This window comes from Equus asinus, chromosome 25 (assembly GCF_041296235.1).
Source record: "Equus asinus isolate D_3611 breed Donkey chromosome 25, EquAss-T2T_v2, whole genome shotgun sequence".
In the NCBI taxonomy this organism is placed as follows: Eukaryota; Metazoa; Chordata; class Mammalia; order Perissodactyla; family Equidae; genus Equus; species Equus asinus.
Window position 1 is genome coordinate 10698193 of NC_091814.1, and position 14324 is coordinate 10712516.

General features: G+C 37.0%; 1 protein-coding gene across 1 annotated transcript in view; it reads right to left on the minus strand.

Moving 5' to 3' along the window:
- Nucleotides 1–9506: 9506 nt before the first annotated feature.
- Nucleotides 9507–14324, minus strand: part of FMO5 (flavin containing dimethylaniline monoxygenase 5) — a 39479-nt gene continuing 34661 nt past the window's right edge. The window contains exons 8-9 of the mRNA XM_014867070.3: nt 12848–12920; nt 9507–10492 (exon numbers count right to left, since the gene is read on the minus strand). Coding sequence (XP_014722556.2) covers nt 10147–10492; nt 12848–12920 — 419 coding nt within the window. The 3' untranslated portion in view covers nt 9507–10146. The remainder of the gene's footprint in view (nt 10493–12847; nt 12921–14324) is intronic.

Consider the following 14324-nt stretch of genomic DNA (forward strand, 5'->3'; position numbering starts at 1 on the left):
CTGATATTATGTTAAGCGAAATAAGCCAGTCAGAGAAAGACGAACTCTATATGACTCCACTCATAGGTGGAAGTTAGTATATTGATAAGGAGATCTGGTCGGTGGTTACCAGGGAAAAGGGGGGGTGGGGGGAGGGCACAAAGGGGGAAGTGGTGTACCCACAACATGACTAACAAAAATCTCACAAGGTTGTAATCTATCATAACATTAATAAAATAAAATAAAATAAAATAAACGTTTGCTGAATGAGGGGTACACGAATACTGTTTACTACATTTCTAACAAGCTATGCCACTTAGCCTTAAACACACCAGTGATGGGGAAACTCACATCACGCAAGGCCACCCTTTCTGAATGGGCCACTGTATTTGTTGAAAAGTTCATTTTACATTAAATTAAAAATCCATCCACTTAAGTTCAACAAATCCACTGTTCCTTCTTTTGTCTTTCCTCTGCCCCTAATAAACTCAGTTATTCTCTGGCTCCTAACCAAAGATAGTGTGCAGAAAAAAGGTACAGTAGTCACCCCTTATGCGTGGTTTCGCTTTCCACGGTTTCAGTTGCCCAGGTCAACCATGGTCCAAAAATATTAAATGGAAAGTTCCGCAAATAATACTGCTTAAGTTTTAAATTGCATCATTCTGAGTAGCATGGTGAAATCCTCTGCTGTCTGGCTCCCTCTCACCTGGGATGTGAATCATCCTTTTGTCCAGCTTATGCACGCTGTATACGCTACCTGTTAGTCACTTAGTGGCCCTCTTGCTTATGAGATGGACTGTCAGGATATCACAGTGCTTGTGTTCAGGGAAGCTTATTTTGCTTATAATGGCCCCAAAGTGGGAGAGTAGCGATGCTGGCAATTCAGATATGCCAGACTGAAGTCGTAAAGTGCTTCCTTTAAGTGAAAAGGTGAAAGTTCTCAACTTACAAAGGAAATTAAAAAAATCATATGCTGAGGTTGCTAAAATCTATGGTAACTTTCATTACAGTATATTATTATAATTTTTCTATTTTATTATTAGTTGTTCATCTCTTGCTGTGCCTAATTTATAAATTAAGTTTTATTATAGGTAAGTATATATAGGAAAAAACATAGTATATATAGAGTTCGGTACTGTCTCTGGTTTCAGGCATCCACTGGGGGTCTTGGAACGTATGCCCTATGGATAAGGAGACTACTGTACGTTTTTACTACAACCTTTTGGTCATCCCTCCAAAATCTTAACTGTCTGGTTACCTGCTATTTGATTACCCCTCCTCTCAACTCCCTGCACCCCCAGTTCCTTTTATCTTTTCCATAGGACTCTGAAGCAAGGCCCCTGAAGGAATAATATATTATGCCTTCACTTGTGTGCTGTTCAACATTCCATCCCGAGGATGGTTTCTCCATGCCAAATAATATGTCCCTGATATGTATGTCCTTACAGTAGTCAAATCAGCATAGGAGAGGCAAACCAAGTATTGTATTAACCAATGGAGAACATTAAGAAGAGAAACTTTTTGTAGAGATAAATCAAATGGGTTTTTGGATAATCTGCTTTGTGGGATTATCCATGACACTGTTCTGCTCCAATAGTATTTGTAAGTCAGTCAGCAGTTAACAATAAAATTGCATACTGCATGTTTTAGACACAGGATAAAAGTAATCTGACATTGTAGGAAGCATTAATTGCTTCTCCGTAGTCCCAAGTTTTTTAATTTTTTTTTCTTAGATTCAGGAATGACTAGGTAGACAGACAAGATCCCTTAACCAATACCAGTATAATTTCTCCCTATAGTTTCATTGCTGTTGCCCCAATGTTCCATCTTTCCTTCCAGAGAGAAAGAAAAGAAAGAGGTAATAGCCACAGTAATTGTTGGGAGTTCTCTTGATGTTAGCGTTATCTCAGACGTCATTGCCACTGGCTTCCTCAGATCAGCCATTCTGCCTGATAGAGGAAAACAACAGAGAGCACCAGAGCCTCACAGAACAGTTAGCTTCTGTGCACACTGCTAAATGTATCCTACTTCCTCTGAGACGTAAGGATATGGGAATGGGGAAAGAGTATATTGATTTTACAGAACAGGATGACAGGTTAGATTGGGCATCCGGAGGTTTACATTCCCATCTCCACTCCCCAGATTCCATCCCCATTTGCCATCAGGGATGGGTATGGCATCTCATCTTGGTGTTTTCCATTTCAAAAAACAATCAAATCTTTTTTATGAAGTTAAACATGCACTTAACATGCAGGTTAGTAATTCCGCTCCTAGGTATTTATTCAAGTGAAATAAAGACAAGTTCACACAAAAACCTGTACACAAGTGTTTATTTGTACAGAACATATGTGGCTTTATTCCTATTCACCCCAAAATGCACACAACACAAATGTCCTTCCCCTGGCGAATCAATAAATAAAATATAGTATAGCCATAAATTAAATACTAAGCAATAAAAAGGATTAAACTCTTGATACACTCAATAGTATGGATGAATCTCAAGTGCATTATGGGAAGTGAAAAAAGCTGGACTGTATTTACATGACATTCTCAAAAAATCAAGACTTAGGGTCAGAAAACAGATGAGTGCTTTCCAGGTGTTGAGGGTGGGAGGAGGGTTTGACTACAAAGGGACAGGAAGGAATGCTGGAGGGGTCATGGAACAATTCTATACCTTCATTGTAGTGGTGTTATGTGTCTGTCAAAACTTACAGAACTGTATACTGAAAAGAGTAAGTTTTATTGCATGAAAATTATATGTCAATAAAAAAATTAAAGCTATTTAATACTATTTTAAAAATCAACTTTAGCAAGAGGAAAGATGCAAGTTTATAGACAAAAAAGACTACTCAATCATTGCAGAAACTGTTTTTAAAAACAAATACCATTGATTTAATTTTTAATTTTTTCTACCTTTATTGAGGTACAATTGAAAATAAAATTATATATATTTAAAGTGTACAATGTGATGATTTGATATACATAAACATTGTGAAATGATTACTACAATCAAATTAATAACACATTATTTCATATACTTACCTTTTTGTGTGTGTATGATGAAAATGCTTAAGATTTACTCTCTTAGCAAATATAGTATACAATACAGTATTATTAACTGTAGTCACCGTGCTGTACATTAGATCCTCAGAACTTATTCGTCTTATAACTGAAAGTTTATACCCTTTGATCAACATTTCCCCATTTCCCCCACCTCCCAACCCCCAGCAAACACCATTCAATGCTGTTTCTCTGAGTTCTACTTTTTTTTAGATTCCACATATAAGTGATAGCATACAGTATTTGTCTTTCTTTGTCTGACTTATTTCACTTAGCGTAATGCCCTCAAGATCCATCCATGATGTCTCAAATGGCAGGATTTTCTTCTTTCTCGTGGCTGAATAATATTTGATTGTGTATATATACCATATCTTCTTTATCCATCCATCCGTAGACAGACACTAAGGTTGTTTCCATCTCTTGGATATTGTGAATAATGCTGCAATAAATATGAGAGTGCAGAAATCTCTTCAAGATCCTGATTTCATTTCTTTTGGATAAATACCCAGAAGTGAGTTGCTGGACCATATGATAATTCTATTTTTAGTTTTTTGAGGAATCTCCATACTGTTTTCCATAATGACTTACAATTTGTATTCCTACCAAGAGTGACAAGGGGTTCCCTTTTCACTGCATCCTCACGAATACTTGTCTTTTTGATAATAGCCATTCTGATGGGCTTGAGGTGATATCTCTTTGTGGTTTTGACTTGTATTTCCCTAATAAATAGTGATGTTGAGTATCTTTTCATGTGTCTCTTGGCCATCTGTATGTCTTCTTTGGAAAAATGCCTATTCAGATGCCCCACCCATTTAAAATCAGATTGTTTGTTTTTTTGGTATTGAGTTCCATGAGTTCTTTATGTATTGTGGATGTTAACTCCTTATCACATATACAATTTGCACATATTTTCTCCCATTCAGTAGGTTGGCTTTTCATTTTGTTGACTGTTTCATTTGCTGTGCAGAAGCTTTTTAGCTTGATGTAGTCCCATTTGTTTATTTTTGCTTTTGTTGCCCTTACCTTTGAAGTCAGGTCCAAAAAAGCATCACCAAGACCACTGTCAAGGAGCTTACTGCCTATATTTTCTTCTAGGAGTTTTATGGTTTCAGGCCTTACGTTCAAGTCTTTAATACATTTTGAAGAAATTTCTATGTATGGTATAAGATAGTGGTCCTGTTTCATTCTTTTGCATGTGGCTGTTCAGTTTTCTCAACACAATTTATTGAAGAGACTGTCCTTTACCCATTATATATTCCTGCCTCCTTTGTCATAAATTAATTGATCACATATGTATGGGTTTATTTCTGGGCTCTATTCTGTTCCATTGATCTGTATGTCTGTTTTTATGTCAGTACCGTAATATTTTGGTTACTATAGCTTTGTAATGTGGTTTGAAATCAGGGAATGTGATGCCTCCAGCTTTATTCTTTTTTCTCAAGATTGCTTTGGCTATTCAGGGTCTTTTGTGATTCCATACAAATTTTAGGATTATTTGTTATATTTCTGTGAAAAATACCAATGGAATTTTGAGAGAGATTGCATTGAATCTGTAGATTGCTTTGGGTAATATAGACATTTTAACAATATTAATTTTTCCAATTCATGAGCATGGAATATCTTTCCATTTATTTGTTATTGTTCCATTTATTTATTATTCTTCAATTTCTTTCCTCAGTGTCTTATAGTTTTCAGTGTACAAGTCTTTCACCTCCTTGGTTAAGTTTATTCCTAGTTATTTTATTCTTTTTGATGCAGCTGTAAACGGGATTGTTTTCTTAACTTCTCTTTCTGATAGTTTGTTGTTGGTATATAAAAACACAACAGATTTTTGTATATTGAATTCATTTTTAGTGCTAACAGTTTTTTGCTGGAGTCTTTAGGGTTTCCTCTATATAAAACCATATCATCTACAAATAGTGATAGTTTTACTTCTTCCTTTTCAATTTGGATGCCTTTTCTTTCTTTTTCCTGACTAATTGCTCTGGCTAGGACTGTGTACCATACTGCTTTGATTACTATAACTTTGTAATATAGTTTGAAATGAGGAAGTGTAATACTTCCAGCTTTGTTCTTCTTTCTCAAGATTTCTTCGGCTATTCAGGATCTTTTGTGGTTTCTTATTTTTTATTTTTTTAATAGTTTTTATACAGGCTGAGAAGTAGTAGTGAAGTTCTTACATTCTGCCTACCCAAAGGAACAGGGACAAAATGCAAGGGTCCAGAATTTTCCCCACGTATTATCATAATTCTGTCTTTCAGATTCCAAAGGATTTGGATATGACTTGTATCATGTTATCCTCAAAACCACGCTGTGAGGGTAGGACGAACAGATGATCATATCTCATTTTATAAATGAGGCTTAGCTTAAATATTTAACCAGTATTTCCTGAAATGATATGTATAGTCCATTTATTTTAACAAACCTTAATGGCAGACCTGGTACTTGCTGGGCCCTTGCTGAGCAGCCCCTGCTCTGGAGTTGCTCACAACCTTGAAATCTCCAAGGAAACCACTATAACTCCAAATAGGTATGACCCCAAACCCAACGTGTAGACACATAAGTGTCTATAGTGACACTTATAACCAAACATTCACTGAAAATGTCTTTCTCCAAAATTATAGACTTACAAAATGAAGTGAGATTGGCAGGTAGCACTGACGGCCCACTTAGGTTTAGTCATCATGAATTTAAGATGTTAAGTCAGCATAGTGGTATTTTTCTCTTGCCATATTAGCTGTTTTAGTGCAGGCATATAACCAAAGGTGAAGTTTAGCCAAGCAAGTGTGGGGGGTGGGGCAAAGAAGTTGAGAGTGCGTAGTAGGGTGTGATTATAACGTTAGACCATGGATTTTAAACCAGGTGTTCTAGGAAGCAAAGACAGAGCAGGTTGACGGAATGCCCAGTGGAACCAAAGAACTGTTGGAGTTGGAATGAATGAGCTGAAAAGATGAGATGTTTTTGGAGAGTGGGATGCTTGAAATTGAGATTTTTGGTGGTGGTGGAGTTATCGGTAATGACAATGTCTTAGATATGACCATGGGTGTAGGTAGATAAGGTGACGTAGATCATTAAATCACTGGAGTGAGAAGGTCATTGAACAAAGGTGGCAGAGAGTGTTAGAGGTCTACCTCAATACTCATAGTCATTCTCCCTTCCTCCTTAATAACAGAACCTTGATTTTTACCTGGCCACATTGCCTCTCTGTATAAAGACACATTTCTTAGCCTCCCTGATAGCTAGATGTCTGTGACTAAGTTCTTCTAATGAGATCTAAATGGAAGTATTATATGGAACTTCTAGTAAGTCTCCTTAAAAGAAAAGGGGTGTGCCTTTCTTCTACATTTCTCTTTCCTTCTGTGTAAAATGTCCATATAACAGCTAGAGCTCCAGCAGCCATCTTGGACTGTGAGGTAGAAGCCACATTCTGATAGTGGGGCAGAAAGAGAAGCTATCATACCATCTCAGGACTATCTTCCTCTGGATTTTTTAATATGACAGGGAAATAAACTTCAGTTTTGTTTAAGCCATTGTTACTGTGGGTTTTTCTACTGCATGCAGCTGAACCTAATTCTAACTAATGAGTTGGATTGGTGAAAGTATTACCTACATAGATGTTAAAATCAACTATAGAAGTAGTTATTTATATATAGAGAGAGGCAGAGAGCCTGGTGCTAAAACCTTCACTGAATGAAGAGTAAACAGGAGGTCTGTAAATGACTTCAAACAGGAGAGGTAGTGGGTGCTTCAAAGAAGACGGGAAATTTGAGAAAGCAGGGAGAAACAGCAATGAGGATCAAAGCAGCAGTGAGGATCAAGGCAGACATTTACCTGACCTTCTTTCCTGTGTTAAGATACTGACTTTTTAAATCTTGTGTTTGATTGAGGAAATAAACTATAGACAGGACATATCATTTTTGTTTCAAACCAAACAGAACATTAGAGATGACATACTGACTCAGATCGATGATGTATTCCAGAATTTATTCTAGAATAACATGCTTGCCCCACAGACATTTCAAAATGTTAAGCACTCCTTAATCACTTTTTATAAAAGTATTATTCACTATTATTTATTTTTATTAAGGTATATTCATTATTTTATTTAGTCCTTTAAAAACTCATTCATATTCTTACCTCCCATGTTGAATTGATTCATTCAATTGATCATTAATTTACTGAGGTCTTACTATGTTTTAGGCAGCACTAGGAACATATAGATTAATTACAAAGTATCTTCCTCCAAGAAATTTACTAGTTTGAGGAGGAAACAGGTGAGAGAACCAATTGATATTATATAGAGTGACAAAGATATTCACCAAATATAATTAAGCAGTATACCAGGTGCAATGAAAGCACAAAAGAAAGTCACATATTTCATACTGGGGATCAGGAACAGATTCCTGGAAGATAACAGATGAAGTGAATCTTGAGGGTGAAATAGGTACTAGCCAGCTGGGCAAGTGGAGAATTCACCAAGAGGAGGATACAGCATGAGAATATGTATAGAAGCATGGGAAAACCCAGCACTTCGGAAAATTCCGAGTAGTCAGTCTAGAGGATGTTTATATACTATTTTATGTTGTATTACTATTGCCAAAAGTAACAGGGCACAGACCCAGTATTAAGTAAAACGATCTCATTTATGAATGTACTTGCCATTAATATACCATAAATTTTGCTAGCGGAGACTATAGGTTCAATATGTTCAGCTACAAGAAAGAACTTATGCAAGTGATTTTAAGGTATGTCTTTTGACCTTGTATCACCATTTTCTCCACTCTATAGTTGTAGTCTATACATATTCAGCAGAGGAAACAAAACTACTTTAGTAAATTATATTATGCTGTATTAGAACAATTTAATTTGTAGAGTAATCAAGGGAAAACATGGTAATTTAAATGAATGGTCCATCCAATATTCTTCCTCCACTGAGAAAATTCCAGTAGATTGTGGTTCTGGGTCAAATCCTGAACCAAAAGAATACATTCATTTTTTTTAATTTTTAAATTTTAGAATAGTTTTAGATTTAAAAAAAGTTGCAAAGATAGTACAGAGTTCCCATATACCCCACATCCAATTTCATTTATTGTTAACATCTTACATGAGTGTAGTACATTTGTCACAACTAATAAACCAATATTGGTACATTGTTATTAACCCAAATCCATAGTTTATTACTATTTCTTTAATTTTTACTTAATTTTATATAATTTTGTGTATGTACTTAATTTTACGTTCCAGGATCCCATCCAGGATACATTACATTTAGACATCGGGTCTCCTTAGACTCCTCTATACTATGAGAATTTCTCAGACTTTCCTTGTTTTTGATGATTTTGACAGTTTTGAGATGGTCAGGTATTTTGTAAGATATTCCTGAACTTGGGTCTGTCTGATGTTTTTCTTATGGTTAGATAGGGTTATGGTTTTTGGGAGGAGGACCACAAAGGTAAAATGCCCTTCTCATCACGCCATATCAAGGGTACATACTACCAGCGTGACTTCACTGTTACTGTTAATCTTGGTCACCTAGCTGGGGTAGTGTTTGTCAGATTTCTCTGCTGTGAAGTTATTTTTCCCCCTTTCCATACTGTTCTCTTTGGAAGGAAGTCATTCTACATAACTTACACTTAAGGAGTGAGGAGTTATGCTCCATCTCCTTGAGGGCAGAGTATCTACATAAATTGTTTGGGATTCTTCTGTATGGGAGGTTTGTCTATTCTACCCCACTTATTAATTTATTCAATAATTTATTTATATCAGTATGGATTCATGAGTATTTTTTATACTTTATGTTATAATCCAATACTAGATTATTTTATTGCTCAAGTTATTCCGGCTTTGGCCATTGGGACCGCTTTCAGTTGGCTCCTGTGTCCCTTTGACATACCCCCAACAGTTTGCTTTTTGAACACTTCCTTACTTTCTGGCATTAAAGAATGCATCTTTTTGTATAATATAATTGGGAAAATGTTATAACCTTGTAATATGATAAATAAATGAAAAGCAATAGGATATATTGGAGTATATGAGGAAGTTGTTTGGGTTAAAACTAATTTGACCTGTCCTTGTTTTTCGAAAAGGGCTTGGCATGGCTTGTTGAGCATGCATTGTTTATCTCCTTTAAATATTTACTATGTCCCAGAGACAAGAACAAGGCCCTTAAAGATAAGGATGTAATTTCCCCTACATTGGCATTTCTTTAAGGATAAGCGTCTCTCCCTAAAATAAGGATTAATTGCTGACCTGCACTCACCTTGTGACCATCGACCTGCTGTGTTCACCGAATTGCTGTGCTGGCAAAGCAATCTCATGACTATTGTAAAAGGGACATTCCTATTGTATGTGATACATGCTCTTTGTTCCAAGACAGTATATAAGCACTCTGTACACCCCACTTGTTTGTGAAGGAAGGCAGGCTCCAGGCTAGTCCTCAGATCTGGTTCATAATAAACTCATTCCAATTTTGATTTACAGATTTATTATGGATTATTTGCATTGACAAATATAATTATAAAAGCAAGATATGGCAGATTGATCAGTATTAGTACACATTCATTAGTACCTAAGGCTTTGTATCTTGAGTTGTTTTAAGTTCAATTTCCTATTCACATCTTAATTATAGCTTGGTTTAGAAGTTAACCAATGATTTTTTTGTAACTTTGCATATTATAAGTAGAATGAGAGAGTCAATGAATTTAGAAGCAGAGTTACATGGAGTCATCCATTTCTTTTACAGATATTGACTTATGTCCTCCACCATAATATTTGATAATTGAAAGCAAACATTTATTAAGCACCTACCACATGTCAAGAACTCTGCTAAGGACATACAAAGATGACTGAAAGGGTACCTGAGCTCACAGTCCAGGCATTGCTGGAAGGAAAAAGTGATAAGTCCTAAGAGGAAGGACAGTAAGTCCATATGAATGAAAAGCTGGGATTTCACTGTAGGGAAAAGAGGAAAGAAGATTAATGCTTCAGAAAGAGAAATAAAAGTAGATTTCTGAGCAATGTGAAGCTGAGAGTTCAATTTCATCAGATTCTGAAGGCATCTCTAGATCCAGCTTCCCAAAGAAAACTAGGGCAATGACAATGGGACAGCTAAAAATAGGTGATAATTATAGCAAAGAAAACAACAGCCAGCATGAGCCTGGCCATTGTTATTGTCGAAGTCATGGAACTTTTGCTTTCAATGACTCTTGTGTTCATAGGCTTCCTGATGCGATCTTCTGTGGTGAGGATAGCTTTTCGAGCTCCATTCCACTTTCCACGGCCCTGTAGACGATACTGGGCTGGAGTACAGGGTCCCAGTAATAATTGTAATGCCAATTTGGGGTCGGTGAAGGCCAGAGACAACAGATTAGGCTTGACACCCACCAGATCAGCGAGCTCTTCCATGGTATCCATATAGTCTCCTTGAATGGTATGACGTTGGCTCTCCACATACCTGAAGCAGAGAAGACAGAAGCCATGGCCCATCAACAACTCAATCAATCAATCAATCAGTTAATCAATGTTTTCTGAGTGCCTATTATTGGCTCAATATTGGGTTAGGAGCTGTGGAAAATAGGGAAGAAAGAAAGATATTGTCTCTATCCTTAAGGACCTTATCATCTACTGGAGGAGATAAGCTAGATTCACATGAAGGAGAGAAAAATATAAGACTTTTGTTAAATCGTGTGGTTTTAGAGTGCTTAATAGAAATGTAGAAGAGGGTAGTTAAAACAGAGCTATCACAAATCCTTGAAGGATGTGGAAGATAAAGATAAACTGAGAACAAAGGGGAAAGTTACAAGTCAGGGGAACAGCAGAGTGAAGGAATAAAGCAGGAATGAACATAGAATATCTGTGAGCACTACCTACCGTAGAGGAGGCATTTTGTGGAAAACAAGGCTGGCTGTAGAGAGGCAAATATAGCAGATCAGATACAGAGGACTCTGATGTTATCAGAGAGAAGCCACCACAAAAAGTCTCAAGTTTGGGATCATCAATTGTTTTCAGAAGACAGTGGTGGTGGGGTCCCTGGAGCAGGACATCCCAGGGCCAATGTTAATTTGGAATCCTGAAAGGAGTGGGGAGGATGACTTGTCCTACAGGAGGAAGTGGCCCTCCAAACAGACCCAGATGGAATGATTATACCAAGTGAAGATTTGAAGAGCTGAAAGGACTTTTTAGAGGGAAGATGTGGTAACAGTGATGCTGTGGACAGAGTGAGATTTAGCGAGCTAACGGGGGACTTTCTCTTTTTTACTTTCTATAATGAAAATAAAAGAAAGAACAGTGCGACAGAAAGGAAGTAAGAGAAAAGCCAAGTCAAGCTACTTGAGATTAGGTGTGCTTACTAAAGGAATCCAAAAACAAGGACAGGAAAAAAATTATAGAAAATAAATTTGAGATAGAATTGATGAGATGGAATTCCAGAGGAACAGATAGATGGTCAATTAGGAATGTATTGAAATGGGACTAAAGTTTAGAAGAGAAGAGAAGACAGGAAAGAATTTGAGAGCTTTCCCGTATGGATGTTTTGTTGGCTCAAAGGTTTGTGGGCATGTATTTATCCTATAGTAGACGATCGGGACCTATAGCATTCATGAAAGTTTCACAAGAGATTCACTAGTAGCTACCTGGTGGGGTTGTTACGAGGATTAAAGGAACTCATGCATATAAAACAGTGTGTGTACATAGTTGACCCTCAATAAAGGTTAAATTATATCCTTGGTGACTGCTCACAATCAGAAGATAGACAAAATAAGTCAAAGGAAAGAGAGGAGGGAAGTTGAAATAGGATAGTTTAGTGCCGGAAAAGCAAGGAAAGAAAGCACTCGAAGATGGAAGAGATGTGTAAAAGCCCAAAACTCAGTACTGAGAAGAAGGAAAATGAAGTTGGTCATGGATGACCTTCAAGAGAGCAGTTTCAGAGGTAAGGATGGAAGTTAGAATGCAGGAGGGTGCTTAGGAGGGAGAAAAGGGTGAGAATTTAAAGCATATACTGTAGAATATTTATTGTAGAAGTTTGGCAGTGAAAAGAAGGAGAGCCCCGGCATAGGTATCAGGATTAAAAAAGAACTCTCTTTCTCCTCTCAGATAGGGGGGAGTTATGCTGGTATAGGCAATGAAGAAAACCACCTCTTTGGGCCTGGAATGATTGTGCCTCTGACTTTTCCACAAAAATTTAGGAATTACCATCAACTTGCATTTTGTCCAAATAAAAATCACCCAGTGAAGAAGCTCAAGTTCTGAAATTCGGACTGCTCAATTACAGTGTCCATCTAAGCACTAAGCCACTGGCTGATGTTACCACCTTCCCAAATCACATAGACTGTTCATACCACAAGCTGCTGTAACCTGAGTATGCTGTCATATGATGACAGCCAGCAAAGTGGGCTCTGTAGATTTGTAAATCTACCTACAGATTTGTAATTCAACCATATCTACCGTGCATTAATTCTTTGTCGCGTTTCCTTTCTCTGGAAGCTCTGCTAGCACGTGAAGGAATCCTTTCAAAAACAATATACCTGGTTTTCTCTCCATGTGCTTTTTCCTACTTGGCTTTTCTTTTAAGCCCTAAACATAAGATTTTAGATTCTTTTCTTAAGCTTTTCTCTCCTTTCCCTTCCATATTCAAACTACTTGGTGCTCTTTCTTCATTCCATTGTCACAAACTATTATTTCCTTTTCCTTCAAAATATAATCTAAATCCTTAAGCTAACACGAGAAAGGTAAATACAGTACAATATGGCTCTCATTAAGAACTAAATAAGTAGAAAAATTAACCATATATCTTCCTGGGAGAATTTCTTACCTTTTTGCCATTTCCTCTTGAGTCTTAGCTATATCTTTCATCATCTCACTTTGTGAGGGCAATGTCTTTAGCCCTAAAGAGAAAAATCAAAATTTTAAGTGTAAAATTACCTCAGTAGGACAATAACCCTATTAACAATTACTATGCTAGGGAGAATTCAAAGAAATACAGGCTTGTTTTCTGTACTCAACAAGGTTATGCCTTCACCTGATCACATTACTCTACCACCCGCACCGTATAAGGATATCAACATCAGTAGCTTACTCTATTCTTCTTTGTCTTTGGGAGATATTTCTCCTGCTACCAACCAATAACTGCCTCCTCCCTAACATAGACTTTCATTTGGGAAATGAAATGAGGACATGATAAATGGCCTTAAAAGTATATGGAAAATGAGGTACAAAGTAAAAGGGCAGGGGGAAGGTGGGAGACACACCTGTACTTGTACTCTTAATAACAAAGAGGCTTTATACCACAGGGAGAAGGAAGTAAAAATAAACTCTCAGTCCCATTTGCCTAAAGTCCTATGGAAGATAAGCCTCATCTTCTAAAGTTTTTTTATGTGGTGAGAGTGGCGGGGGGGGGGGGGGGGCGGGGAAGGGCAAGGGCAACTCATAATACACAATCTTGACAGATAAATTTAAGCACTAATGCACAAACAGTTCCAATAGTAGGAATTTAACACCAAGGACACGGCTAGACAAAGGTAGAATAGTATTTAAGTTGACATAACTATAAGCTTAAATGATGAGCTTTATGCCCAGATTTATAGGCACCATGCCATGTAGAAAATTTTAGCCACACCCAACCCTAGGGTGTTACTCCATAAAATTCTGGAATGTATAATTTTAGAATGGGAATATATCTTACCTAACATAAGCTTTCTCTCTATAAATACTCTAATCGAGTGGTTATCTCATTCCTCCTTAAACATCTCTGGTGATGAGAATCTCATTAACTTCTAAGGAGATTTAACTGTTTGGCTGCTCTAGTTGCTGAAGCATTATTCTTTTTATTGACCCCAATATCTGCCTCCATGCAACTTGCACCAGTAGACTTAGCTCTGCCTTCTGGAGCCAAGGAGTCTAACTTAACAAACACCAGCCCTTGAGACATTTGAAAACAACTGTCATAACTTCTTTAAGTCTTCTCATTATCAGCCTAAACACTCCTAGTTCCCCCATATAACAGGTTTCACACTCTCTGCTGTGTTGGTTGCCCTTCTCTGGGCACACTCTAGTCACTATTCTAGGATGTCCCTCTTAAAATATGAGACTGAGAAATTCAACACTCAAAGCCTTCTGTGCTTTGCCATGTGTTTTCTCATTTTAGCCTTGGAACTCATTGCTTATATTCATAAGTCAATGAGGAAACACTGAAATGCTTCATTTGAGATTAATCACAAATCTCGAGATGCTTGTGGAATACATTTTGAGAGCTGATTTCCAAATTATTTCTCATAGTACAACCATAACTT